The following is a 27,696-nucleotide window of genomic DNA, read 5'->3' on the forward strand; positions in this document are numbered from 1 at the left end:
CGTGAAGCCAGAAGAGCTGGGCAGCTGGGGAACCATCCCTTCATTAACAAACACGATTTCCTGGCTAAGCCACTTGCAGGACCCCTGCCTCTACACAGCTGTGTGTAGTTTTTAACACTGTGGAGTTCAATTCTTGCAGGGACCAGGGGCAGGTGGGATTTGGAGTGGAATATGTGGGCCAGACCCTCAGCAAATGTAAAGCAGCCTCACTGGCTGTCCTCACTGCAGGGAGGAGTCTGAATAAATAAAAACTCCCCCAATAAATAAAAACTGCGTCACTCATCTCTTTTTCCTCTTAAAAAACTAATATTTCTCCCCCCAGTCTCTGTTGGTTGCAGCTGAAGTTCAGCCTTTAAAATATGGTCAATGATTTCAAGGGTTCTGATTAAAAATCTTCATTGAAATAATTTTTAGGAGGCATTATCTGCGAGAGTTGAGGACTGTCCCTCTGATGCTCAGCACTGCTCTTCCAAAGAAGCCTCTCACAGTTTTTATGTTCAGACACAGGCAGCTCTTGCATTCGCGGCACGCAAGCAGCACTCATCGTTTGGAGGGACTTTTTCATCATAAAATAAATATGAACTGAGAGAGAACACGCATTTGTCCAGAAGGAGGATTGCTACAGACTCCCGAGCTTTTGCTGTGCAGCAGGATTTTGTGTGCCACACCGAGAGCAGCTGTTCTTACAGTAACGAGGGGCCAGCAAGCCCCGCAGGGATCGGAGAGGGACAGAGTGAAAAAGGGAAAGGACAGAGCTCTGCCACCACCAGCGCGTCCCCGCACAGCCCCAGCACCCCGCGGGGAAGGCACCTCCCCGGGGATCCCGATCCATCCCCTCCGCACTTCCAAAACCTCCCCCGGGAGTCCCGATCCATCCCCTCCGCACTTCCCAAACCTCCCCCGGGGGTCCCGATCCATCCCCTCCACACTTCCCAAACCTCCCCCGGGGGTCCCGATCCATCCCCTCCGCACTTCCAAAACCTCCCCCGGGGGTCCCGATCCATCCCCTCTGCACTTTCTAAACTTCCCCCGGCCGGGCAGGACAGGACAGGACCGGACCTGCGGGGTCCGAGCGGCGCTGCTGTGCTGGGGGAGCTCTGGGGAGGCTTGGAGGGGAGATGGGGGATCCGAGCGGCTGCTGAGGATCTCGGGTTCAGGGAGGGAGTGCCAGGGGCAGGAGGAATGTGCCGGGGGCAGGAGGGGAGTGCCGGGGGCAGGAGGGGAGTGCCAGGGGCAGGAAGGGAGTGCCGGGGGCAGGAGGGATGTGTGGAGGTCCCAGGGGCAGGAGGGACATGCCTGGGGGCAGGAGGGATGTGCGGGGGTCCCGGGGAAAGGAAGAGGGGTGCAGGGTGCAGGGGAGCCAAGCCGGGATGCTGGGGAACACTCCGGGGAGCAGGACGGGGGTGTCAGGGTGCCGGAGAACAGGAAGGGGCTCCGAGGGATAAAAGGGGATGCCGGGGTGCAGAGGGAGGCTCTGGGGGGCAGGAGAGGGGTGCAGGGATGCCGAGGGGCAAGGGCGACGTTCTGGGATGTAGAGGAGGGTGCCGGGGAAGAGGAGGGAATGCCGGAGGCAGGAGGGAATGCCGGGGGCAGGAGCGGGTGCCGGGGTCGGCTACACGTGGAGCTCCGGGACGGACTCTGGGCAGAGCGGGGCAGTGCGGCGCTGTTCAGCAGCGGTAACAGCCCGGGAATTATCCGGGAGCTATTCGGGAATAGCCCGGGAATTATCCGGGAGCTGTCCGGGAGCTGTTCGGGAACAGTCCGGGAATTAATTATCCGGCAGCTGTCCGGGAACAGCCCGGGAATTAATCATCCGAGAGTTGTCTCGGAGCTGTCCGTGAATATTCCGGGAGCTGTCCGGGAATTTTTGGGGAGCTGTCCCAGAGCTCTCCGTGAATTATCCAGGAGCTGTACGGGAACAGCCCGGGAATTATCCGGGAGCTGTCCCGGAGCTGTCCGCCAAGCCGGTGCTGAAGGCGCGGGCAGGAGAGCACAAACGCGGCCGCGGGGCACCAGGACGGGCCGCGGGGTGGGCAGTGGGATGGCCAGAGGGGTGAGGGTGGCCCTGGTCGGACCGTAGGGAGGAGGAACTCCTGGGTAGAGCATGGAAAGGGAAAACCCTTTGGTGGATGGTGCGAAGAGGGAAACCTTACACAACCCTTGCAAAGAGGGAAACCCTTGGATAAATGACTCAAGGGGGGGCCCTCGAAGCGGCAGCACAATGGGAAATCGTTTGGCCAGGTGGCATAGCCGTAGGAGAGCCACGGCACTGGGGAAACCCTTGGAAGGGTTGGCAGGGGAAACTCATGGAGAGCCAGAGCAAAGCGTAGAGAGCAGAGTGGGTGCTTCCAGGGAGACTCCTTGGGCAGAGAGAACCCCCGGACAGCGGTGTAAAAACTGAGCCCTTGGACAGCGAGTCCAAAGGGGGAATCCCTGGAGGAGCCATGCCACGGGAAACTCTCGAGCAGGCTGCACAGCTGGGAGCCCTTGGCTGGGCGCTTAAACGGAGGACCCTTGGGTGGGCAGCTCCAGCGTTTCTAGCTTGACACCACGCTGTCTCCCAGGGCAAGCGGCAGCAATTTCTCACTAGAGAAACCCCGAGCAGACTCTGCCAAGAGGGAAGCTCGGGCAGGGGGAGCAGGGGAAGGGGTGAATGTTCATGAATGTACCTGTGAATGTTCATCTCCCGGGGCGGGCGCCGCGCCTTGTCGTAGGCCACCTTGGCAAAGACGCCGGCGATGAGCACGAAGGCGATGGCCCCGCACGAGATGTACACGGTGGCGTTGGTGCTGTCCTTGTCCGGGTCGTACTTGTTGGCATCCCCGTCGCCGCCGTCGCCGCCGTCGGCGGGCAGGGCGCCGCTGGCCGTGGTGGGGTGGGCCCACTCGGGGCTCTTGTAGTTGCGGCACAGGCTCTGGTTGAGCTTCTCGGCGCGCTTGTTGCAGCAGAAGCGGTAGAAGCAGGTGCCGCAGCAGTAGCGGAAGCCCGTCAGGCTGTTGTTGCACTCGAACTCCTTGTCCCACTGCCCGCTCACGTCGTAGTACCCCCAGCACGTCTCGTGCGCCGGGGCCGAGCCCCCGCCGCCGCCGCCCCCGCCTCCGGGGGCCGCCTTGCCGCCCCCCGCGCCCTTGCCGCGCCCGGGCAGCGCCGTGGGGGCGGCGGCCCCCGGGCCCGCCAGCGTCTGGTTCAGGAGCTCCTTGCCCGGTTTGGGGGTCCGCCGCGGCGCCGCCGCCCCCTGGGTCCGGTTGCCCTTGGCGCGGGGGGGCCCGGCCGCCTGCGCGGGCAGCGGCAGCAGCAGCAGCGCCAGGAGCTGCAGGGAGAGCAGGAGCAGCGGCAGCAGCAGGTGCCGCGGCCCCATGGCGAGGGGCGAGGCGGGGGCGCGGCGCGGGGGGCGCGGCGGGCGGGGTGGGGGCTCAGCGGCCGCGGCGCTGCCCCATGGAGCGGGGCGGGGGCGGGGGGCGCGGCCGGGGGTCCCGCTGCTGGCTCCTCAGCGGCGGCCGCCCGGCGCCGGGCGCTTCATGCCGGCGAGCGGCGGAGCCCGGCGGAGCGCGGCTGGAGGCGGCGGGGTCCCGGTGCTGCTCCGGCGAGGGGCTGCGAGAGACGGGGAGAGGGTGAGAGCTCGCCGCGCCCCGGGCAGCCCGGCCCGCCCCCGCCCGCCCGCCCCATGCCCACGGCCTTACCATGCCGGAGCGGGACTGCAGCGGGGCCGCGGGGCTGCCCGCGCTCCGAGCCCAGCCGGGGGCGGAGCGGAGCGGCGCCGAGCCGGGCGCGGAGCAGGGGCGGGCGCCGAGCCGAGCCGGGAGCCGGGGAAGGACCGCCCACCGCTGCCGGGCCGCTCCTGACATCACCGGGACCGCGCCGCGCCGCTCCGCTCCGCCGGCACCCCGGCACCACCGCCGGCTCGCCCGGGCAGCGCCGGGGCTCGGGGGGCTTGCAGGGCGCGGGGAATGGGCCCGGGGCGGGGGTACGGGTGGGGTGTGTGCGGTGCGGAGCAGGTGCGTGTCCCCCGGGATGTGCTCCTGGCAGGGGTGTGCTGAGTGACACTAGACCTGTCCCCCGGGATGTGCTCCTGGCAGGGGTGTGCTGAGTGACACTGCACCTGTCCCCCGGGATGTGCTCCCGGCAGGGATGTGGTGAGTGGCCACTGGACCTGTCCCCGGGGATGTGCTCCCGGCAGGGATGTGGTGAGTGACACTGCACCTGTCCCCCGGGATGTGCTCCCGGCAGGGGTGTGGTGAGTGGCCACTGGACCTGTCCCTGGTGGTTTGAGGTGGTCCTGGCAGGGATGTGGTGAGTGACACTGGACCTGTCCCTCGAGATGTGGTCCTGCCGGGGATGTGGTGACTGGCAATTGTAGCTGTCCCCAGGGATGTGGTTCTGGCAGGGATGTGGTCCCTAAAGGTGAATGTGGGCTGTGGACCCCCTAGCTGTGTGGTCCCCGTGGTCCCTGCAGGAATGTGGTCTCTATAGGTGTGGGTGACCCTGTCCCTGTGCCCGCGGCAGAGCCTGGTGCTGGGCACACCTTGTCCCCAGGCTGTCTGGCCGTGCTGCCCCCCAGGCCGTTCTGTCCCCTCTCCCTGTCAGCCCTGCACAGGATCAGCCTCCCAGGCTTCCCAGGATTGCTGCTCCAGCTGGGGCTCTTGGCACCTCCCTGGGAAGGTGCTCCAGGCCCGGCTGAGTCCCAGCTCCTGCTCCCTGATGTGCTCAGCGTGGAGAGAGAGCAGCACCCCCACCCCAGCCCGATACACTCCCCACTCCTTCCAACTGTCCCCTCCAGGAGGGCTCTGGGGTGCTGCAGGGGTGGGCTGGCACTGCCTGGGCTGCCAAGTGACCCGGGCACAGCCACCCCAGGTTTGTTCTGACAAGATCCCTTCAGGCACAGCAGCTTTCACTGCTGTGAGCCACGACCACCGAGGCAGAATTTCCTCAAAGTCCCAGTGCTTCCTCCATGTCCCCCTGCAAACCCGACTAATGCCTCCACAAACATTTCCCGGAGAAGCCAAGGTGCTGCCAGCTGTAAGGACACACAGAGGGCAGCGAGGAATCCCAGCAAGGAGCAGCACACGGAGGTGGGAGCTGAGGGGGTCCCCACAGCTGCAGACAGGCACTTTTCAGGAGAGCAGTGTAGGAGGAAGAGAGCAATGGAAAGGGAGAACCACCCCTACAAATCCCTTCTTGCACCCTGTGGGAATCATCTCCCCAAACTGCCGAGGTGTGAGTGCCCACAGCTCGTTTGAAAACTCCCTTAGGAAAGCCCCCAGGCTGAGGTGGGCAAAGAAAGCTTTAGCTCTGCCATCCAAAGCTGCTCTGCTGCTGGGGAGCACCTGGGGAAAGTGAAAATCCCTTCATGGCTCACGGAAGGGAGGGTGCTACCCTTCCATGGCTGCTGAGAACTGCAGGTAAGGGAGGTGCCCAGGTGAATCCAAACCATGGGATGGTGTGGATTCCACCTCTGGCTCAAGCCTGAGGCCACCCAGGGTGGGTCTGAGCTGCTTTAATTCATGCACCACTCTGAACCCCAGAACCCTGAGCCCAGCTCCTCTGGCCCCTCCCAGGGATAACTCCCCTGTCATGGGTGGCTGCCAGACCCCGACACCAAAGGCTGCAGAGCAGATTTGGCTGGGGCAGGGAGGCCATCTCCAAACTCCCTGGGCCTGCCACATGTCCTCATCAAATTCACAGGAACATCCTCAGCCCTGGATTACCTTGGAACACTGTCTCTGCTTCTGCAAGGCTTTGCAGAGTGTGGGAGGCACCCAGATGGAACAATCCAGGTCCTTCCCTCACCTGGCCGAGCCCTGCACACAGAACTGGGGTCTCTGCAGTGGCTCTGCTCAGGGCAGAGGGGCTGCCACTCAAAAACCCAGTGTCCTCTCCCAGCTGGGCAAGGCTTCCTGCTGCAGGCAATCCCTGGGGAAAGATCCAATGGTTTTGAGACAGAAACAGCTGGCAGCCCCGTGTCCTTCCACCAAACATTACAAAGGCACAGAGGGTGCCTGGTGAAACGCTGAGGGTCGGGTTTTCTGCCCCACAGGATATTTGGGGGCTGAGATTGGCTTTTCCTCCGTGCCTGCCCAGCCTCCTGAACCGGCTGAGCCTTGGACTCCACGTGCTTTCCTGGTGCCAACGCAGCTTTATCACACCGAGGGGACGATGAAACCCCACTCAGATGCCTCTGCCTCCTCCTGCTGCTCAATTTATCAACGCCAGAGCAAGCTAAGGAAGGACAGAGCTTCCCGGGATGCCCGGTATAATCCCATTGCCTTGCCTGGGGCCAAAATACAGGAGAGACGAAGCTGAAGCAAATGTGAAAAGAAGGAAAGAATCCCAAAGGAGCAACGCTGGATTTCTGGGACTTTCCTGGGGTTTGGAGCCGCGTTTCTGGCTGTGGGAGGGAAGGACAGAGCTGAGATGCTTGTGGGGGAAATGCCTGAGCTGCGCTCCCCCCATGCCCACAGAGTGACAGTGGCTCTGTGACAGCTCCATCCTCTCCCGCAAGTCACTCCAAAACCTCCAGCACTTTCTCTTTCATCTCCCGTCCCATCCTCCCCAGGTTGTTTTTGGCAGCGTGACTGTTCAGAGCTGTTTTCTTGTTTATCTCCTTTGCCGGGTGCTTTCATCTCCGTGCCGGAGCTGCCGCGGCTGCAGGCAGGGAAGGGAAGTGCAGGTTCAGAATGTCCCGAAATCCGATTCCTCCCCAGCATCCCTCCCTCAGCCCCTCGTCCTGCCCCTCATCGGCCTCTGATGACTTTGAGAGGAGTTTCTAATGACTCCGATGTGCTCAAAAGCTGATTCCTCATCGCCAGGGGATTCAGTTGTGACCGCGAATCTTCACTAAAATGAGCCCAGCACTTCGGACCTAATTTTTCTTCTAAAATTAATGTAGCTACAAAAAGCTCCTGATAGGAGTTTGGAGAGTTATTTCTGTGGAGCTGGATTCCTTCTAGCCTGAGTAGGGATGGGTGGATCCCGGGTTTGTTGCAGGCAGGAGGCTGCTCGTTCCAGGTGCCAAACAGGCTGAGCAGCAAGCAGGGAAATGCCAGGGGAACAAGCAGGCACAGGGGTGGCAGAGCCTCACACAGGGAGGGCCAGACGTGCTCAGCTTCCCCTGCAGCTCCTGAGCAGCTGCCTCAAAGGACAGGACAAAAACCCAGAGCTCTTCTTGTGTCAGCTCACCCAGGGCTGGCCTCACACCTGGCTGGGCAGCCTGAGGGACACCAATGCCATCACAGCCTGGGGGACACCAGTGCCATCACAGCCTGGGGGACACCAGTGCCATCACAGCCTGGGGACACCAGTGCCATCACAGCCTGGGGGACACCAGTGCCATCACAGCCTTGGGAACATGGGTGCCATCACACCTTTGGGGACACCAGTGCCATCACAGCCTGGGGGACATGGGTGCCATCACAGCTTGGGGGACACCAGTGCCGTCACAGCCTTGGGAACATGGGTGCCATCACAGCTTGGGGGACATCAGTGCCATCACAGCCTTGGGGACATGGGTGCCATCACACCTTTGGGGACACCAGTGCCATCACAGCCTGGGGGACATGGGTGCCATCACAGCTTGGGGGACACCAGTGCCATCACAGCCTGGGGGACATCAGTGCCATCACAGCCCTGGTTCTCCCTAGGGGCTGCAGCTCCCTGGGACAGGGACAGGAGCCAGGGAGCAGCTGGAGCTGGGCCAGGAGAGGTTTATGTTGGGTTTAGGGAAAGGTTCTTCCCCCAGAGGCGCTGGCACTGCCCAGGCTCCCCAGGGATGGGCACAGCCCCGAGGCTGCCAGAGCTCCAGGAGGGTTTGGGGATGCCCAGGGTGGGGTTGGGGGGGTCTGGGCAGGACCAGGGGCTGGGCTTGTGGTCCTTGTGGGGCCCTCCCAGGTCAGGAGATTCCTGGGTTCCAAGCACAGGGCTCACAGCACAGCCTGATAAAGACACGGGAGTTTTCCAGGAGAGCTCCTGCTGGGTGCCAGCCCCTCCCTCAGCCCCCGTGCCAGGCAGGCAGATTGGCCAGAAAGCAAATGAGTCCCTCAGGCCTGACAGGGATTTCAGAGAGTGACACATCTGCTCCCAGGCTCCCTGAGTCTCTCTGCTTCTCTTTCCAGGTGAATTTTTTACCTTCTCTAAAAGCCCCGGGGAGGAGCCAGCTCTTCCCAGCCGCTCACGGGCCAGGTGAATGACTGGAAAATGGGAGGACTCAGGAGTCCTTTGAATAGAGCTGAGAGCTCTCTGAAATCGGGATATTTTTCAAGGCTGAGAGGGAGACCAAAGAAAGCAGAACCCCAGGCTTGCACAACTGAGAAAAGAGCGTGGGATGGAGCACGGTGTGCACGGCAGGCCAGGGCAATCCTCACCACGGGCACGAACAATCCCAGATCCCGAGCAGGGGGCAGTGGGAGGAGCAGCTCTGGGGCTGAGGCAGGCTCTGCTCAGGCAGGGTGTCCCTGGCTTAATGGGAATTATTTTCCTTAGGTCTTTGTGCTGCTGCCAATTCACTCTCTGAGCAGACAAAGGAGCACTTCAGGGGCCCAATTGCTGCTGCCTGCAGCCAGCACAGCGGCCCAGGAGAGGAGGAAGGAGCATCCCAGCTGGGCAAGGAGCAGGTTCTGCCTGGGCTACTGACCCTGGGCACTCTGATTTTCTTCAGAAAAGGGGGAAATTACAGCAGAAATTATCATAAATTATCATAAAACCATGGGATGGTCAGGGTTGGAAGGAGCATTAAACCCATCCATGGGCACATCCCATGAGCAGCACACAGTGGGTAAAGGTGGGGACACCAAGTGACACAAGTGACACCCAGCTGGGCAAGGAGCAGGCTCTGCCTGAGCTCCTGACCCTGTGCACTCCAAACTTCTTCAGAAAATTGGGCAATTGCAGGAGAAATGATCACAAAACCATGGGCTGGTTTGGATTGGAAGGGGCATTAAACCCATCCCACGAGCAGCACACAGTGGGTAAAGGGGGGGCACCAAGTGGCACCCCCAGAGTCAGAGCTGGAGGCCCAGCACCCCCAGTGTGTGAAGGATTTTCTCTGCAGAGCTGTGTGCAGGTGGAACCATGGAAGTGCCAGCATTCCTCCCTCCAGCAGCTCCCCGGTTCCCTCTGCAAGGCCTTCCACAGGATTTCTCCTGGAGCAGGGAAGGAGGTGCTGGCACGTCAGGCTGCCCTCCCTGGGCCTGGAAACCATTAGCAAACAAGCCTGGCTCTGAGACTTTCCCAACCTGGTTTTATTAATTTTCCCTTTGCAATAATCCTCAATATGCTTCGTTTACATTCAACGAGCAAGAGGGGAGCACTGCCTTAGTTAATTTAACTCCCACAAATTCCCATCTCTGCTGGGGAGAGATTGTGCTTCCTCGCAGATAAAGCAGCTTCTTCATATTTCAAAAGGTTAGAGATTAGATCTGCTTACTGCTATCCTTTTATTAAAATTCCTGTTTACATTTTTTTTCCCCACGTTGATACAATTACAGAAAAGGCAGAAAGGAAACGTTTGAGCCAGAGCAATCCCTGAGCACTGGAAAACCCCTCACCTGTGTGACCATGGGTGTGGCAGGGGACAGCCCTGCTTGCTGTCCCTGCAGGTGGCCAGGAGGAGCTGCTCCTCCTCCTCCTCCTCCTTGTCCTCATCCTCCTCATCCTCCTGCCCCACGTGCTGAGGGCTCAGAAACAGCACAAAACCTGACCACAAAACCTGACTGAATTCCTCAGGCCTGCAGCAAGAGGGAAGTTGAACAAGAGGGCTCCAGCGTGACCTTACTGTGACCTTGCAGGACCTGAAGGGGCTCCAGGAGAGCTGCAGAGGGACTGGGGACAAGGGATGGAGGGACAGGACCCAGGGAATGGCTCCCACTGCCAGAGGGCAGGGCTGGATGGGATACTGGGCATTGGGAATTGTTCCCTGGCAGGGTGGGGAGGAGCTGGGATGGAATTCCCAGAGCAGCTGGGGCTGCACCTGGATCCCTGGCAGTGCCCAAGGCCAGGCTGGACAGTGGGGCTGGGAGCACCTGGGACAGTGGGAGGTGTCCCTGGCACAGTGGGAGGGGTCCCTGCCATGGTAAGGGGTGGGTGAGATGAGATATGAGATATGGGATGAGATATGAGACATGAGATATGAGATATGGGATGAGATATGAGATATGAGATATGGGATATGAGATATGGGATGAGATATGAGATATGAGATATGAGATATGGGATATGAGATATGGGATGAGATATGGGATGAGATATGAGATATGAGATATGAGATATGAGATATGAGATATGAGATATGAGATATGAGATATGAGATATGAGCTGATGTTCTGGGAGGGTCCTGCTGTCAGTGAGGAGTGAGACACCAGCCCTGCCTGTCCAAGAGCAGCTCAGGTTTCTCCCCTCCACCTGTTAACCCCCAGGACCAGGGGAATCCATCAGGAGCATAGTGGGTGCTTGGCACAGACGTTTTCTGAGGGCTCCTGAGGTTTGCTCTGCAGGAAAACAAACCCACCTGAGCGTGCAGGCTGCAGAAAGGAGCATTTATTGAACACTGCCTCGGTGGGGAACTCAAGCCACAAGGAATACAGACAGGTTTAAGAGGCTGTCAGACAGATCCACCCTGAGGAACACCCCCAGGGCTCTCAGAGCCTGCTGCAGCTCCTGTCTGAGGAGATCTCTGAGGCTCAGCCTGCCTGGAGCCTGCAGGCACGTGAGAAGCTGTGCATCCCTGCTCTCCTCCTCCTCGTTCCCTAAGAACTGCAGCTGCAGGATGGAAAAAAACCCAGGATTTTGTTGGGCCCAGGGCTCTCCAGGGCTCCCCAGTGCCAGGGACTTTGTGCTCCAGAGGCAGGAGAGGCACATCCAGGGGTTTGCAGGATTCCTTTCCTCCGGTGACATGAAGGACATCGAGGTTTTGAAAGGGGCAGGAACCACCTGAGAGCTGTGTTGGGACCTCTTTTCCCAGAGAGCTGGGGATCTTCCCCCTGGAGATCTTCACCCAGGGGTCCTCAGGCCTTTTTGCCCCACTCTGGGCTCAGCTCCTCCAGCTGCACCAAGGGAAATACAGGCTGGATATCAGGGAAAAGTGTTTTCCAGAAAGGTGATAAAGTTCTGCAATGGCTGCCCAGGGAGGTGGTGGAGTCCCCATCCCTGGGTGTTTACAAAGCCTGGATGTGGCACTGGGTGCCAGGGGTGAGCTGAGGGGTTGGGGCTGAGTTGGACTCAGTGATCTCGAAGGTCTCTCCCAGACCGGTGATTCTGTGAATTCTGTTAATTCTGTGATTCTGATTCTGTGTGATTCCATGATTCTGTGTGATTCTGTGAATTCTCTGTGAATTCTGTGTGATTCTGTGAATTCTGTGTGAATTCTGTGATTCTGTGAATTCTCTGTGAATTCTCTGTGAATTATGTGTGATTCTGTGTGAATTCTGTGAATTCTGTGTGAATTCTGTGTGAATTCTGTGAATTCTCTGTGAATTCTCTGTGAATTCTCTGTGAATTCTGTGTGAATTCTGTGAATTCTCTGTGAATTCTCTGTGAATTCTCTGTGAATTCTGTGTGATTCTGTGAATTCTCTGTGAATTCTCTGTGAATTCTCTGTGAATTCTGTGTGATTCTGTGAATTCTCTGTGAATTCTCTGTGAATTCTCTGTGAATTCTCTGTGAATTCTGTGTGATTCTGTGAATTCTCTGTGAATTCTCTGTGAATTCTCTGTGAATTCTCTGTGAATTCTCTGTGAATTCTGTGTGATTCTGTGAATTCTCTGTGAATTCTGTGTGAATTCTGTGGTTCTGTGGCTCTGGGCTCAGTCCCTGTGCCCTGCTGGCCCTGCCCTCCCCCTCTGAGCATCACTAACCCCCAGCCAGGCCCTCGGGCAGCAAACACCCCCTGCACTGAGTCCTTTGCAGGGGCTGGGGACAAGAGCCCATCAGGCAAAGCCTGGCCCAGCTGAGCTCAGCTTTGCACCCCGTCTGTCAGTGCCAGGCCAACCCAGTGCCCCAGGACAGAGCACCGTGCAGGGAAACTGAGGCACGGGCACTTTGAGGTGTTGCTGTGACACCAGAGTGGAGCTCATGAGGTATCTGTGCCCTTGTGCTGCTTGATTTAATTATCAGAGAGCAGAAAATGTGCCTAGAGAAGGGTAATTACAGAGTGAGGGCGGAATACTTGGGGTAAAAATACAAAATATTCTCCAGGGAGCTCTGGGGAGCCCGGTGTGAGGCTCAGCAGTGCCCAGGGCTGCTCCACCAGCTGAAAGGCTCCTTCACCCCAGGCCTGACAGAATTCCCACTCTGTCCCCTGCAGGAATGAAGCTCTGACCTCTGCTGACAAATCCCTTTCCAGGGAGAGCAGCAGAGCTCCCGAGCCGTGCTGGGGGACGCTGCCCACCCCTGGAGCTCTCGGCCAGCAGAGCCAGGCTGTTGGTAAATGTTATAAAACACAAGAGCTGCTGGGGTAAATCTTTGCTGGGATGGAGTGATCAGCTGTGGGATGAGTTCCAGGGACAAAATGCCATCAGCACAGGCAATGTGTTTCTGCTCTTCTCGGAAGAGCAAGCACCAAGCTCTCTTCCCACCCCCAAAAATAACCAGCTGGATTTTTCAGGATGCACAAGCAATAGGTCTTTTCCAGCTTTACTAACCCCAGGATAACCATGGCCTCTAGATCTTCATTTTTCTCCAGCAAAGCCACCAAAAGCACAGATGTTTAAAGTCCTCCCTTAAACTGCCAGGACACTCTTTGTGCTCCAGCCTTTCCCCACCAGCCCCAGCCTCATTCCCTGCCCTCCTTTTATTTCCCTATTTATTAATTAGTAAATAAGATTTATTATTTAATCCATTTATTAGTATTTCATAATTTTCTGGATGTTTCCAGTGCTGGGAGTGACACCTGGGTGGGTTATTCCAAGGTGGAATGATGGCTCATTCCCATCTCCAGGCCGTGGCAGGGGTGTAACAGCTCATTCCCATCTCCCTGGTGCTCGTGGCTGCACTGAGGATTTGCTGTTTGAGCTCAGAAAATGTATAGATGGCATAAATTTATAAGGATTTTATAATATAGATATAAAATTAATATAGATGGCATAAATTTATAAGGATTTTATTATTTAATTATTATCTATTAATTTATTTTCCTATTTAAATTTTAAGGAGATGCCTTAAATTCCCAGGGCTGCTCTGGGGCACTGCAGAGGTAGGAATTTGATTGCTGAAGCCCATTTGCTGTCAGTGCTGTGTCCCCAGCCCTGTGTCACAGCTGCAGGGACACGTGGAGAGGGGCAGGTGTGTGGGAGCACATCCCCCTGCTGCCTCTGTCCCCGCAGGTTGGGCTGGGAGAACGGCCACGGGGGAGGCAGAGCTGGGGCAATGAGCCCTCTTTTCTGTGTCACATACAAATAAAGATATTCTAGATAAAACCTCACAAAGCACAGATAAGGCTCCAGCAGCTCCCTGCATCCCCTGCCCCTGCTCCAGCCCTCGGTATTCAGGCGTTAATTAGCCCTTGCCGTTATTAATTACTGATCAGCCCCTATTAGTGGCTCACAGCCGGGTCTCCTGACCCTCGTTGTTCGAGGTGAGATCAGATCAGGCTGGCTGTCCCCTTGTTCACAGCCCTGCTGGAATCCCGGCCCCTCCCGCCGGTGTTTGCCCAAGGGATTTACTCCGAGTTGCTCCTCGGGATTTTCTCCCACTGCTGAGGGATAAGAAGGGTTGGGAGCACGGTTCTTTCATTCCAGTCGTTTGTATTAATTGATATTTTAGATCAAATGGAGGAGGCTTAACTGGCCTAAGGGGTCGTCACCTCTGAGTCAGCGGCTCCTATTGGAGGAATGGAATGAATTTTGTCACAGACACTGGCAGGGATGTTCTGAGCTCAAACAGCAAATCCTCAGTGCAGCCACGAGCACCAGGGAGATAGATGGGAATGAGCTGTTACACCCCTGCCACGGCCTGGAGATGGGAATGAGCCATCATTCCACCTTGGAATAACCCACCCAGGTGTCACTCCCAGCACTGGAAACATCCAGAAAAGTTGCTGCCACCACGAAGCTCGGCTGCCAAGAGCCAGTGCTGCTTCCTCAGAATGGCCTAGGGACAGCAGGGGACACTGGCAGGAGGGGTGGTGGCTGCCCCTGCTCAGGGCAAGGTTCCCCAGCTCCCCCCAGCCCTGCCTGAGGGCTCTGGCCCTGTGGGGGACTCAGCTCTGCCCTGGCTCCCAGCCATGGTCCCTGTCCCCAGGTGATGATGTTGTGTCACAGTCCAGGAGTCCTCGGCAGCTCCTGGGAAATCCAAGAGAAGGTGAGGCACACACAGCACAGAAAGGATCAATCCCTGCTCCTCTGGGCTCCAGAGCAAAGCCAAACATTCCCCCGGGGCACTGCATCCCAGTGGCACTGTCCCCTTCTCTGGCACTGCATCCCAGTGGCACTGTCCCCTGAGCACAGCAGCCCAGTGGGAATGTCCCCTGCCCTGGCACAGCAGCCCAGTGGCACTGTCCCCTCCCTGGGGCACAGCATCCCAGTGGCACTGTCCCCTCCTCTGGCACAGCATCCCACTGCCACTGTCCCCTCCTCTGGCACAGCATCCCAGTGGGAATATCCCCTGCCCTGAGCCAGGACAGCTGCACTCCCCCTCCCAGCACCCCACAGCTCCAGACATGACCGGACACCTCTGGACAGCTGTCACCCCAGGCTCTGGACAGCTGTCACTCTGGGCTCCACACAGGTGTCACCCCAGGCTCTGGACAGCTGTCACCCTGGGCTCCACACAGGTGTCACCCCAGGCTCCAGACACCTCCAGCCAAGTGCCACCACAGGCTCCATAATGAGTGGAACCAGCCAAGTGCCAAAGGCACTGCCAGCCCTGCCCAGCCCAGCCCTGCCCAGCTCAGAGCAGGGCTCCGTGTGCTGCTGAGTAAATGCCTGCACTAAGAATAGCTCCTTCCAGCCTCGCTGCTCACCCACCTCATCCTGCTCCAATTACCTGCCTTAATTTACTCCAGCTGTTCCTCCAGAGCTCCACCATCTATTTTCTACCCCCTCCTGGTTCCTGCTTGATTTCCCCGTGTATTTTCCCACTCCCCATTGGTTTGTGTCTGGAAGTGCCTCTCCTGGCAGGAAGGCTGCTCCAGCCTCGCTGGGCTCCCGTCCCTGCCGCTCTCAGCAGGCTCTGCAGCACATCCAGCTGCTGGCAGCACGCTGCAGCCCTGCAGAAGGCATTCAGCCCAGGAAGCACTTGTTCCTGAATGAAACTCCTCGTCCTGACCCCTTCCTGTCTCTCCCAGCAGACGGGTTTGAGGAGGAAAGTCGCAGTCTGAATTCCTGATGCTCTGCTGGAAACCCAGCTCAGCTGTTATTGCCCAAATCAGGGGAATTTCTCCTCTCCCAGTCCTGTCTGGGTGGGAATCCTTGTCCCCACAGCAGGGCCGTGCCACTGTGGCTGTCACTTGGAGGGACAGGGCCAGCCAATGGTGCTGTTCCCTAATTTCCTCTTTGGAGAGGGGAAAAATGGTGATGGGGACAGGTTTTGGTAGAGCCGGAGCTGCAGAGTGCTCTGCTCCAGGGATGAATCCCAGCACGGATCTGATCTCCTGCCCCCTCCACAAACCCTTCGCTGCCAGGGCTGGGAGCAGGAGGAGATAAAACAGTGCAGCCTGCAGCTGGGAGAGGCTGAGAGAGGGGTGGGAGCAGGAGGGGATTGGGTGGAGCAGATGGGAGTGGGTGAGGGTAGGGTGCAACCCCGTGGGAGTGGGATGGGAGCAGAGTGGAACATAGGAGAGTGGGATGGGAGCAGGAGAAATTGTGTGGGAGTGGGAGTGATGGGGAGGGAGCAGGTGGCAGCAGGGTGGGAGGGTATGTGACTGGGTGGGATGGGAATGGGACTGGTTGGGATCAGAGTGGGATGGGAATGGGGGGGGGTGGTAGGGATGGGGGATGGGACTGGGCTGAGATTGGGTGGGATCAGGGGTGATGGTTGGGATCAGGGATGGGATTGGGGGAGATCAAAAGTGATGGTTTGATGGACTGGGATATTGGATGGGATCAGGGGCTGATGGCATCAGGTGGGATCAGGGGGTGGTGGGATCAGGGGTGATGGTTGGGATCAGGGATGGGATCAGGGATGGGATCGGGACGATGGCTGGCGTCAGGGATGGCATCAGGGATGGCATCAGGGATGGGCCGGGCGGTCCCGGAGCGGCGCCCGGAGGAGGCGGCCCGCGGCCAGCACCGCTAGGGGGCAGTAACGCACTGCCCGCGGCACCGAACGGAACCGAACGGGACCGAACGGGACCGACTGGGACCGACCGGCCCCGACCAACCAGCACTGACCGGCACCGACCCGAACCGGGACCGACCCGCTCGGGAGCCGAACGGAATGGACTGAACAGAATGGAGCGAACGGGACCGACCCTCTCGGGCCGGGACCGACCGGCACTGACCGACAGGAACCGGCAGATCCAGAAATATTCATCCCTTCAAAGGCATCTGCTCACCCCGCAGCTCAACTCCCCGTGCAATGCAACATCTCCTCCCCTACAAGGAGAGTCCGGGCTCGTGCTCTTGCAGAGAACTGGGAATTTCTGACGGACTCCTGGTTCTTTGGGACCGTCCTATCCAGCTCTGCAGGCTGGAGACGTGGCTGGCTGCAGAACTGGCAGCTCCCTGTCACGCAGCCAAGGGATTACTGCTTCCCTTCCTGCTGAAGCTCCCCGGGGTTTGTCCCCTCTCCATCCCTCCTATCTGGAGCTTCACACACCCTGTGCCTTTCATCTGCTGCTGGCAGGGTGATCCAGGCGCCTGGAGCCTCTCCAGGCTCAGCAGGACAGCAGGGAGGTGCTGGGCACAGGTCCCACCTGGGCAGGGCTCTCCTTGTCAGCTCTGGCCAGCCCGTCCCGCTGCCCCCACTCAGGGAATCATCCCCGGCCTGCTGGGGGCTGTTATCCCTCGGGGTGCTCCTTTCCCTCAGCTGGATGAGCTGTGTTCCCATCCTGTCCTTGGCTGGGGCTGTGGGAGGTGCCCAGGAAGGCACAGCCAGGTGGAGGGAGCTGTGTGTTCCACGCTGGAGGAAATTCCTCCCAAGCCCTGGAGCTCGGGGTGCTGCAAACGGGGCAGAACCACCTTGGGTGGATGAGGACACTGAGCCAGAGGGGTCCCAAGTCCTCCTGGAGGCTCTGCCTGCAGCCTCCTGCTCGGGGACACCCTTGCTGAGCTGTCTGCATTAAAGCTCTTCACAAGTCCTGAGCCAGGAGCTCAACCCTGAGCTGAGGCAGCAAAGCCAGCAGGGGCTCCCAGCCCTGCACTGACCTTGTCCCATGACTGTCACCACTCCCAGACCCGTGTCCCACGCAGAAAGGCAGAGGTGATGCTTTGTCACAGCTCTCCCACAACTGAGGTGACACAGGCTTGGCGACCCCTCAGCACCTGGATCCCCTTCCCACTGAAATCAGGGCATGGAACCAGAAGCAGAGGTGTCAACAAAAGAATTTCAATCTGAGGGAAAAGGGAGAGCAGCAGGGAGGGGAGGGGGGGATTCTGCCCCACCTGCACAGACCCCACCTGCACAGACCTCACCTGTACTGACCCCACCTGCAGAGCTGCCCCAGCACAGGCAGGAGCTGGAGCTGCTGCAGAGCCCAAAGGAGGCTCCAGGATGATGCCAGGGATGGAGCAGCTCTGCTGGCAGGAGAGGCTGGCACAGCTGGCATTGCTCACCTGGGCAGGAGGAGCTTTGGGAGAGCTCAGTGTGATCTTTCAGGACCTGAAAGGATCTGCAGGAAACGTGGAGAGAGAGAATTGCCAAGGGCTGGGGACAGGACCCAGGGAATGGCTTCAGACTGAGCCAGGGCAGGGCTGGATGGGATCTTGGGAATTGGGAATTGTTCCTGGCAGGGTGGGCAGGCCCTGGCACAGCGTGGCTGCCCCTGGATCCCTGGCAGTGCCCAAGGCCAGGTTGGACACTGGGGCTGGGAGCACCTGGGACAGGGGGAGGTGTTCCTGGGGCAGGGGAAGGTGTCCCTGGAGCAGTGGGAGGTGTCCCTGCCATGGCTTTCAGGACAATCTTTAATGTCCCTTCCCACCCAACCCCTTTTGGGATTGATGTTCTGTGAAAGCCCCATGGCAGCAGCTCCGGGGGGGCCTCGTGCCCTGCAGGGCAGGTCTGGGGGCTCCCTCCTGGTGCCCCTGGCCTGGGAGGTATTCTGGGAGAGCATCCCAAGGAGCTGGAGCCTGCACAGCTTCGGGGGCAAGCAGAGGAATCCCAGCCTGAGCTAACGCAGCCTCTGGTCAATATTGGAGTTCTGCTCACCAGGTATTTTAAAACCCCACACTCAAATATTCACTTCCCAAACCTTAAAGACTTTAAACGACATGAAAATACACTTACCTGGGAGAAAGAAACCACGAGAAAGGTCAGTGGTGTTTAAAATGCACCAGTCACTGCTTTGTTTAACTCTTAAAGGATCGTTTGAGAACACACTGGAGGAACCTGGATTTGCCAGAGCTTGTTTGCTTACACAAAGGATTTTCTGTGAATTCCACCAGCTGCACAGGCTTTAACCTGTTTCTGGCTGGGCTCTGGCTCTCCAGGCTTCACCAAAGGCTCCAGCCTGAGACTCACCCCTTTTCCATGGCTTTTCCAGGCACTGAGCACCATGGTGGGGAGGAATTCTCAGTGCTGCAGGGCACAGAAGAGCAGATCTTGTTTCTGGAAGGACACCAGAACCGTGGCTTGTGTCTCCCTGGGATTAAAAATGTCAATTTAACAATAATCCATGAAAAAAACAGCCTTGTTTAACTTCTAGCTTTCCTGGATTCATCCTTCTGTGCTCCTTAGGGTGCAGTGCCACTTTCCTAAGGCTCCTGTCACCCCAAGCCCCGAGGGTGCTCAGAGCTCTGCAGCCACCACTCCCAGGTGCTGGCCACATCTGCCAGCCTGCCCTGGGCACTGTCCCTCGTGGGTGACTGAATCCCTGCCCGAGCAGCCAGGCAGAGCATTTCCACATCAGCAGCTGCACTGCCAGCACAGCCACGGCCACTGCACGCCTTGCCTGGCCTCTGGGGGAGAGGGACATGTCCTTTCCTCATGGCAGGGACATGTCCTGCTCCTCATGTGAGGGACATGTCCTTTCTTCATGGCAGGGACATGTCCTGCTGCCTGTGTCAGGGACATGTCCTTTCCTCATGGCAGGGACATGTCCTGCTCCTCATGTGAGGGACATGTCCTTTCCTCATGTCAGGGACATGTCCTTTCTTCAATGCAGGGACATGTCCTGCTCTTCATGTGAGGGACATGTCCTTTCTTCATGGCAGGCACATGTCCTGCTCCCTGTGTCAGGACATTTCCCTCTCCCTGTGTCAGGGACATTTCCCTGTCCTTGTGTCAGGGACATGTCCTTTCTTCAATGCAGGGTCATGTCCTGCTCCTCATGTGAGGGACATTTCCCTCTCCTCGTGTTAGGGACATTTCCTTCTCTGCCTGCAAGGGACATCAGGGACATTCCCAGGGACACCAGGAAGATTGGAAATTTCAGAGCTTCCCACGGCACAGCCCTGCCCTCAGCTCCCTCCTCCTCTGCCACTCTTGGATCTTTGGGCTGAAATTTTCCACCTCGGGGCTCTGGCAGAGCCTGAAGCGTTCTGCTGTGTCTCGTGCACACAACTCTGCTATTTCTGAGCTGAGCTGGAGACAAAAGGCCTCGTTTTGATAAGACAAGGAACACTGGAGACTCATTCTTTGAATAATTCCAGCTCTTCTGTGCTCTGGAGCTGGGGCTGGAAATTTCACAGGAAGCTGGAATCTTTCTTTCATTTTTTTTTTCTGCGAGAGGAAAGCATTGAGCTGAGTGCTCTCCAGGGAGCTGCTGTTTTGTAGCTGGACCTTCTCTGCCTGGAGGCAGACAGACAGACAGACAGACAGACCTCTGGTAGTGCCCAGACTATTCCCCTCCTGCTCCTCCCTGCAGGGGTGCAGCACACCCTTCCTGCCACGGATGCAGGAGCTGCATTCGATGATCCCTGGGGGATTTTCCAGCTCCAACGGGAGAGTGGGGGGCTCTTTTCTGCTCCCTGAAGTGGATCCCTGCTGCTCAGGGTGCAGCAGCCCCAAAGGGAGGAGGGAACCCTAACCCTGGTGGGGAGGAGAGCAGATTTGGGGTTTTTTTAACCAAAACACGATGCAGGGAGTGAGGAGCCAGGGGAGTTCTGACTGCAGCTCCTTTGCTGAGGATGAGGTGACAGAGTCACCTGGTTGGCAGTGCCAGCCCCGGGACCAGGCTGAGCAGGGTTGGAGCAGGAGGGAGGTGGGAAATGCCCTGGATTTACAGCCCTTGGCTGCAGGCCCCAGCTCTGCCCCTTCCCCAGGGGCTGGGGGACAGCCAGGGACTCCAGGGACCCCTGAGCTTCTCAGGACATCCCTGAAGGGGAGGGAGTTAGGGCAGCAGTGCCTCCACAGCCCTGGGGAGGAGCAGACTTCCCAAAGAGTGGGACACAGCTGGATCTGCAGGGACTGAGGTGCCAGTGCCTGGGAAAGGCACAGGGAGCAGGGGAGGCTCCCAGGGATGTCTGTGGGAAATGTCCCCCACCCCTGGGTGTCACACCCGTGATCCTGGGGCTGCCACCCCCCGCAGAGGACACCCCCCATGTCCCACACCTGTCCCTGGTCCCAGCAGGGCTCTGTGGCTCCCACAGCAAGGCTCAAACAGCAGCTCCCTGTCCCCATGCTGGGCTGACAGGTGTCACCCTCCCTGTCCTGTCCTGTCCTGTCCTGTCCTGTCCTGTCCATGTCCCTGTTCCAATCCCTGTCCCTCTCCTGTCCCTCTCCCTGTCCCTCATGTGCCTGTCCCTCTCTCTATCCCTGTCCTATCCCTGTCCCTGTCCCTGTCCCTCTCCCTCTCCTGTCCCCGTCCCATCCTTGTTCCCTGCCCCATCCCGTCCCTGTCCCTGTCCCTGTCGCTGTCCCTGTCCCTGTCCCTGTCCCTGTCCCTGTCCTGTCCCTGTCGCTGTCCCTGTCCCTGTCCCTGTCCCTGTCCCATCCCTGTCCCTGTCCTGTCCCTGTCCCTGTCCCATCCCCATCCCTGTCCCATCCCTGTCCCTGTCCTGTCCCTGTCCCTGTCCCATCCCCATCCCTGTCCCTGTCCCGTCCCTGTCCCGTCCCGTCCCTGTCCCTGTCCCTGTCCCTGTTCCTGTCCCTGTCCTTGTCCCATCCCTGTCCCTGTCCCGTCCCTGTCCCGTCCCTGTCCCATCCCTGTCCCTGTCCCTGGGGCTGCAGCCTGTCCTGTCCCTGTCCCGTCCCTGTCCTGTCCCTGTCCTGTCCCTGTCCCTGTCCTGTCCTGGCCCACCATGGAGCACCTTTCCCTCCCCACTCTGGGATGGGGTCTCTCCCTCAGGACAGGCTGCAGCCCCAGGCTGCTGGAAATGCCTCTTCATTTCCATGGCTGGTGCCAGCCCCACTGCCCTCCGTCCCCAGAGAGTGCCTTTTATTGCTTCATCATAAGGCCTGTCAACATTTTGCCAACAAGAAAAGAAAAATTGGATTTTCAGCTGCATTTTTTTAGCAGATACTGTCAGGTTTCTAAGGGAAAAAAAACCCAAACAAACAACTCAGAGAAAACTCAAAGAAGCTTTTCTTTTTACTGAGCATAACAAAAGCACATGGAGCTGTACAAAAATCCTGGATGGGTTTATGTGATATGATTGTTATGGATAAATGGCTGCATTCCAGCCAAACTGTCAGACCCTAAAGGTCTGTGATCTCCACCGGGGTGGGGATTAAAAATGGAGCCCGCTCATCCCACACCTCTGTGATGAGCAAACCCCACCTGGAGCAGGAATCCTGGGGGAAAAGGGGCAGAAATCCTAAAGGCTGATCACTGCAGAAGTGTGTGTGAGGGTGTGTGGGGGGGGACAAAGGAGGAGGGAGCAGCGGGAGGGGAGGAAATTTGGGTGGGAATGTAGAGAAAATCAGGGCACACTGCAAATAAAACCACACTCACTGCCTGAAGTGCTGTGCAGAGCTGAGGCTGGGGACAGGCTGAGTGCTTGGCCTCTCCCTGATGGAGAAATCCCTTCTAGAGCAGCTCTCTCCTGCAAGGAGCCCCCCACAGCCGGGCAGGAAGGAGAGGCTGTGCTGCCCCCAGAGAGCACCCAGCTCTCAGGGTGACAGGTCTCTGTGCTCAGGGTGACCCCGAGATGTGTCAGAGAGTCTCTTTTCCTAGCCTGGCAACCAAAGGAGGAGCCAGGATTCTTCTGTTCTCCTTTCCAATGCTGTTTATTTTCTCTTATCTGTTACATTCCTTCTCTGCCCAGCAGGTCGGGTTGTGGCTCAGTCCCTGCCCTTGGGCTGCTGGTGGCTTTTTATACTAAGAACTACCTGTGCTTTATTTACAATAATTTCCCAATCCCTATCACCTGTGTTAGACAGTCTGTCTCTGCTCTAAACCAGTCCAGAAGTGCCACCATCACCCAGAAGATGGAGGACAAGAAGAAGAAAGGAGGAGGACTGGACATGCCCAAATCCCTCCATCTTGGCTTCTGAACCCCCATTCTAAAACCCCAAAATTCTACTTTTCTATCTTGTAACTAACTAACTATCATTCTACTTAAACTTTTGTGGCTTTTCAATCCTCACACAAGGTTGGTAATTGTTTTTTTCCATGGGCTAAAATCAAAGGCACAGGTGGTTTTGACTCCGTGCCCCCTGTCAGGGTCTCGAGTCCTCCCGGGCAGCCAGAGGAATTTCCTGGGATCTGACATCAGGGCTTCCCTTCCTGGGCTCCTCTGACATCAGTCATTAAAGCATTTTCACCCAGCTGTGGCTCAGGAGCCCTTCAGAGCCCTGGCTGCAGACAAAACCTGAGACACACTTGGCAAAAGGAGCAAAAGGGAGCAGGGGGTGGAAGGGAAATTAGAAACGTGGAAATGTAATAACTTTCCATTATGCAAATTTGATTTAATCAGAGATGAAGTTGAAGTGCAATAAAAACATACTTTCATTAAGTTTATGACTTTCAGACTCCATAATCCCCCAGAAATGTCAATTAAAATGTTACCATAGTGATCCATGGCTCCAACATCCAAGGGATCAGCCTTCCCACTGAAGATGGGCCAGGACCTGATCTCTCAGCTCCTGAAACAGCTGAGGGCCACTGACAAATGGGTTTTTTCAGCCTGGATGAATTTTAAAAGTTAAGCTCAGCTCAAACCATCTGAGGGAGGGATGGGATCACCCTTCTGGCCATGGTGGATGTACCAGGCATGGATTTCAGTCCCTGCTGCTGGAACTGTTGCAGTTGTGCAATCCCTGAAAGGAGCAGCCCAGGTGGGGCAGAGCAGGAGGGGCACAGCAGGGGTGGGCACTGCAGGGGTGGGCACACCAGGGGTGTCTGAGCTGCAGCCTTGGCCACCAGGACCTGGAGAGGGACCTTTCATCAGGAACTGCAGTGACAGGGATGCTCTGGGAGGGCTGGGCTGGAGCAGGGGCTGGGCAAAGTCACAGAATAAAGCAGGGATTTATTCCAAGGATCTCCTCCATGGATCCACCTTGGGCAGCACCAGAGCCCAGCCAGGGCTGCACCCAAGATGAACCAAAATGGTCCCAAAATGAACCAAAATGGCCCCAAAATGCACAGCCAGGCACGGGGTCTCTCCCTGGGATCAGCTCTGCTCCATTCCCACCTTGCAGTTCATTGTCCCAGCCCAGCTTTAGCCCATCCAGTCCCACCCTTGTTTTTCTCTCTCCAGCCCACGGGGTTTGTGCTCCTGGGCTGATATTGGGATCATTTGTTCTTGGTCCCAGCTGGAGCAGGAATTGTTTTGTCTCCCTGCTCTGTGCAGAGAACTTACCAGCACTAAATATGAAGCTCAGAACTGCACAGCTAGGCAGCACAGAACCTGAAAAATGGAAAAGCTGAACCTGAGGCATCACCAGGGCAGAGGGAATGGCTTCAGACTGAGAAAGAGGAAATTCAGGTGGAACATTAGGGAGAAATCCTTCCCTGTGAGGTTGGGCAGGCCCTGGCACAGGGTGCCCAGAGAAGCTGAGGCTGCCCCTGGATCCCTGGCAGTGCCCAAGGCCAGGCTGGACAGTGGGAGGTGTCCCTGGGACAGTGGGAGGTGTCTCTGCCATGGCAGGGGTGGCACTGGATGGGCTTTGAGGTCCCTTCCCACCAAACCTTCCCTGGGATTCTGGGATTCTCCAAGCCCTGCCCCTGTGACAGGAGCTTTCTCCTCCATCCCTGCAGGGCTCAGTGAACACTGCATTTCCCCAGCCCCTGCAAAGGCTCTGGTTCTGTACAGACACGGGAGCAGGGCATTGTCTGCTGGATTAGGGCCTTGATATTCCTAATCACAGCCTGCCTCATCCTTTTGGAGTGCTCAGAGCCCTATTCAGTGGCATTCAGTGCCTTCTCTGGTGCTATTTCAGATGCAGAATAATTAGCACCACGCAGGAAAAGCAACAAAGCCATGAATGGTATTTAGAGACAATTATCCCACCCAACCATTCCTTACTATTATAAATGGAGCTTATTAGCACCAAATTGTTTCCATAGGAAGCAGCATCAGCAATAAAGGGAATGGCTGCAGCCTGGCTCTGCAGCAGGGAGGCAGCACAAAGGAGGAGCTGCCCCTCTCCTGCTGCCTGCAGGGCACGTGCAGGGACAAACCCATGGCCTGGCACGGTTTGGGCACTGTCACCCCCTGCCCCAGCCCTGGCACAGCACCCCTGGTGGGGCTGCTCCCTGTGCTGGCAGCACTGGAGGGAACTGGTCTGCAGTGGGGATGGGGAGCTGGGGGTGTTCTCCTGGGGAAGGGAGGGCACAGGGACAATTCAGAGCCCTTTTCAGGGCTTAAAGGGGCTCCAAGAGATCTGGAAAAGGACTCTAGTCAACAACCTGGAGTGGCAGGACAAGGGAAGTGGGTCCAGATAGAAAGAGGAGAAATTTTGCTTGGATATTGGGAAGAAATTCCTCCCTAATCCTAAACCTAATACTAACCCCAACATGCAATTTAACCAGCCATAACTCTCACCCTAAATATAACCTTAACCCTAACCCAAACCTTAGTCCTAACCTTAACCTTAATCCTAACCCTAACCTTAACCCTAACCTTAATCCTAGCCCTAACCTTAATCGTAGCCCTAATGTTAATCCTAGCCATAACCTTAACCCTAACCCTAACCTTAACCCTAACTCCAACCTTAGTCCTAACCTTAACCTTAACACTAACCCTAATCTTAATCCTAGCCCTAACCTTAATCCTAACCCTAACTTTAACCCTAACCTTAATCCTAGCCCTAACCTTAATCCTAACCTTAGCCCTAACCTTAGTCCTAGCCCTAACCTTAGTCCTAGCCCTGCCCAGCAGGAGAGCAGCCAGGAGGCTCCTCCAGCAGAGCCTTGTGTGAGGTTCAGCTCCTGGCAGCCTGGCCAGGCTCTGCAGGCCCTGGGGCTGGAGTCCCAGAGTTCCTCAGGGAGATATAAAGCTCCAGCCCCACGAACCATGGCCCCACAATCACTCAGGCACAGCCCCCCTCCCCGTGACAGCCCTGCAGATCTGTGACAGCGTTTGCTCCATCCTCCATCCGCCTCGTCCTCGTCCTCGTCCTCGTCCTCGTCCTCGTCCTCGTCCTCGTCCTCCTCCTCCTCCTCCATCCTCCGTCCTCCATCCTCCTCCTCCTCCTCCTCCTCCTCCTCCTCCTCCTCCTCCTCCTCCTCCTCCTCCTCGTCCTCCTCCTCCTCCTCCTCCTCCTCCTCCATCCTCCGTCCTCCATCCTTCATCCTCCATCCTCCTCCTCCTCCTCCTCCTCCTCCTCCTCCATCCTTCATCCTCCATCCTCCTCCTCCTCCTCCTCCTCCTCCTCCTCCTCCTCCTCTCCTCCATCCTTCACTCCATCCTCCTCCCTCCTCCTCCTCCCTCCTCCTCCTCCTCCTCCTCCTCCTCCTCCTCCTCCTCCCTGCTGATTTTCTGCTTGCTTGCTCCTCCACCACTCCAGATTTGTGGGGAATTCCCTCCCCTGGCCATACAGCAGCACTGGTGCCATTTCCAGTGAGAGGGCACAGCAGGACAATCAGCTCTGGGTGAAAATCTCAGGTGTCCGTGCAGGAGAACACATTTCCCCTCCCTGGAAATCTGATTTCCCTCTCTTTATCAGGAGATGAGAAGAGCACCAAGTTCTGCAGAGCTGGAAAGGCTCTGGCTGTCTCCCCCTTTGGCTTCCCAGGGTTTGGGATTCCCTGCAGGGCCTGCCCTGTGCCACGAGGGATTTATTTCCCTGTCAGCCCCTCCGTTTCCCCCTGGGATGTGCCAAGTGCTCCAAGTGCTCGGGACTGCTTTGCTGAGCCTTTGTGATTCGTTCAGCAATTAGGGCCATTCAAGAGTGACAATTTTGGGCAGATCAGGGGGTGTCACCCCGTGTCCCTCGCTGGTGGCCGCTGCCCAGCGAACTCAGGGATCAGCAGCTTCCCGCAGGAAATCCTTTGCTCCATCAGCTGCAGGTTAACATTTGCCATCCCTCCAAGCCCTGCAGATGAAGAAACATCTTTGGGCAGGGGCACAGGGAGTCAGGCCAATTACTGGTGCCTCGCTGAGTGAAGGGGAAGGAGCTCCACGGGTGGCCGAGTCTCCCCCGGCGATGGAGAGGAGCCCTGGTGAGCAGCACTGAATTAATTAGCACTGAACAGCAGCAGCCAGAGAAACTCCAGGAGTAAATGTCACCTCCAAAGTAGGCCAGGAAGGTAACTGTGCACTAATTACCTCGTCCTCACTGCAGGAGAAGGACAGGTCTGCCAGTGCAGCCTCCTGTGGGCACCTCAGGCGAGGCCACCAAAGGTTAACGTGGGCCAGGGGGAGCAGGGATCATCTCACAGGAACAGCTCATCCTCATTCCAGAGCAGCCCTGCTGGTGACAAAGCCCAGCACAGAGCCCTGCACATCTGTCACACGTGCTGTCTCCTCGTGGCTGCTGTAAATAACGCTCATAAACACCGTGGCCAAGTGAATGCTTCCCCCAGCCTCTGCTATCTGTCATCATGCACAGGTGGAGCTGCTCGAGGAGTCAGAGCTCTCTGCAGAGCTGGGCCAGGCTGGGGGGGGCCGTGGGAGTGCAGCCTGGCAGGGCTCTGTGACATTTGGGATGGCTGCCATGCCCATGTGTCCCCAGGACCCTCCTGGTGCAGCACGAGGGAGGTTTTCCCACGAGAAATCTGTGCAGAGGATTCCTTCCAAAGGGGGCTGGCAGGAGCGGCCCAGCGAGGAGCCCACGTGCAGGGAAAACCCTCTGGGGTGGCCACCAGGGCTCCTCCAGGCAGGAATGGCCCTGCCCGTGTTCCTGAAGCTGCCTGAGCTGGGCTCGGTGGCAGGCTGGGAAAAAGCCACCGTGTGGATGTCACAGTCTGCTCAGAGAGAGGAAGCCAGGTCAGCTTCCCCAGGAACTGCTCTGGGGAGCTCCGGGGAGGCAGAGAGAAAGAATGGTGAACAAATGGTAAACTGGGCTTGGCTGAAGGGCATGGGAACCATGGACAGCCAGAGATGGACCAGAGATAAACCACAGATAAACCAGCATAAAACCAGAGATAACCAGAGATAAACCAGTATAAAACCATAGATAACCAGAGATAAACCACAGATAAACCAGCATAAAACCATAGATAACCAGAGATAAACCAGAGATAACCAGAGATAACCAGAGATAAACCAGCATAAAACCATAGATAAA

The 27,696-nt window shown here is 57.5% G+C and overlaps 1 protein-coding gene across 1 annotated transcript in view; it reads right to left on the reverse strand.

Moving 5' to 3' along the window:
* The window catches only part of SHISA6 (shisa family member 6), a 132,729-nt gene extending 129,371 nt beyond the window's left edge, over positions 1 to 3,358 (reverse strand). The window contains exon 1 of the mRNA XM_050981415.1: positions 2,670 to 3,358. Within this exon, the coding sequence (XP_050837372.1) occupies positions 2,670 to 3,358 (689 nt within the window). The remainder of the gene's footprint in view (positions 1 to 2,669) is intronic.
* Between the last annotated feature and the right edge of the window lie 24,338 nt (positions 3,359 to 27,696).

The sequence above is a fragment of the Serinus canaria genome, chromosome 18 (genome assembly GCF_022539315.1).
Source record: "Serinus canaria isolate serCan28SL12 chromosome 18, serCan2020, whole genome shotgun sequence".
Taxonomy (NCBI): domain Eukaryota; kingdom Metazoa; phylum Chordata; class Aves; order Passeriformes; family Fringillidae; genus Serinus; species Serinus canaria.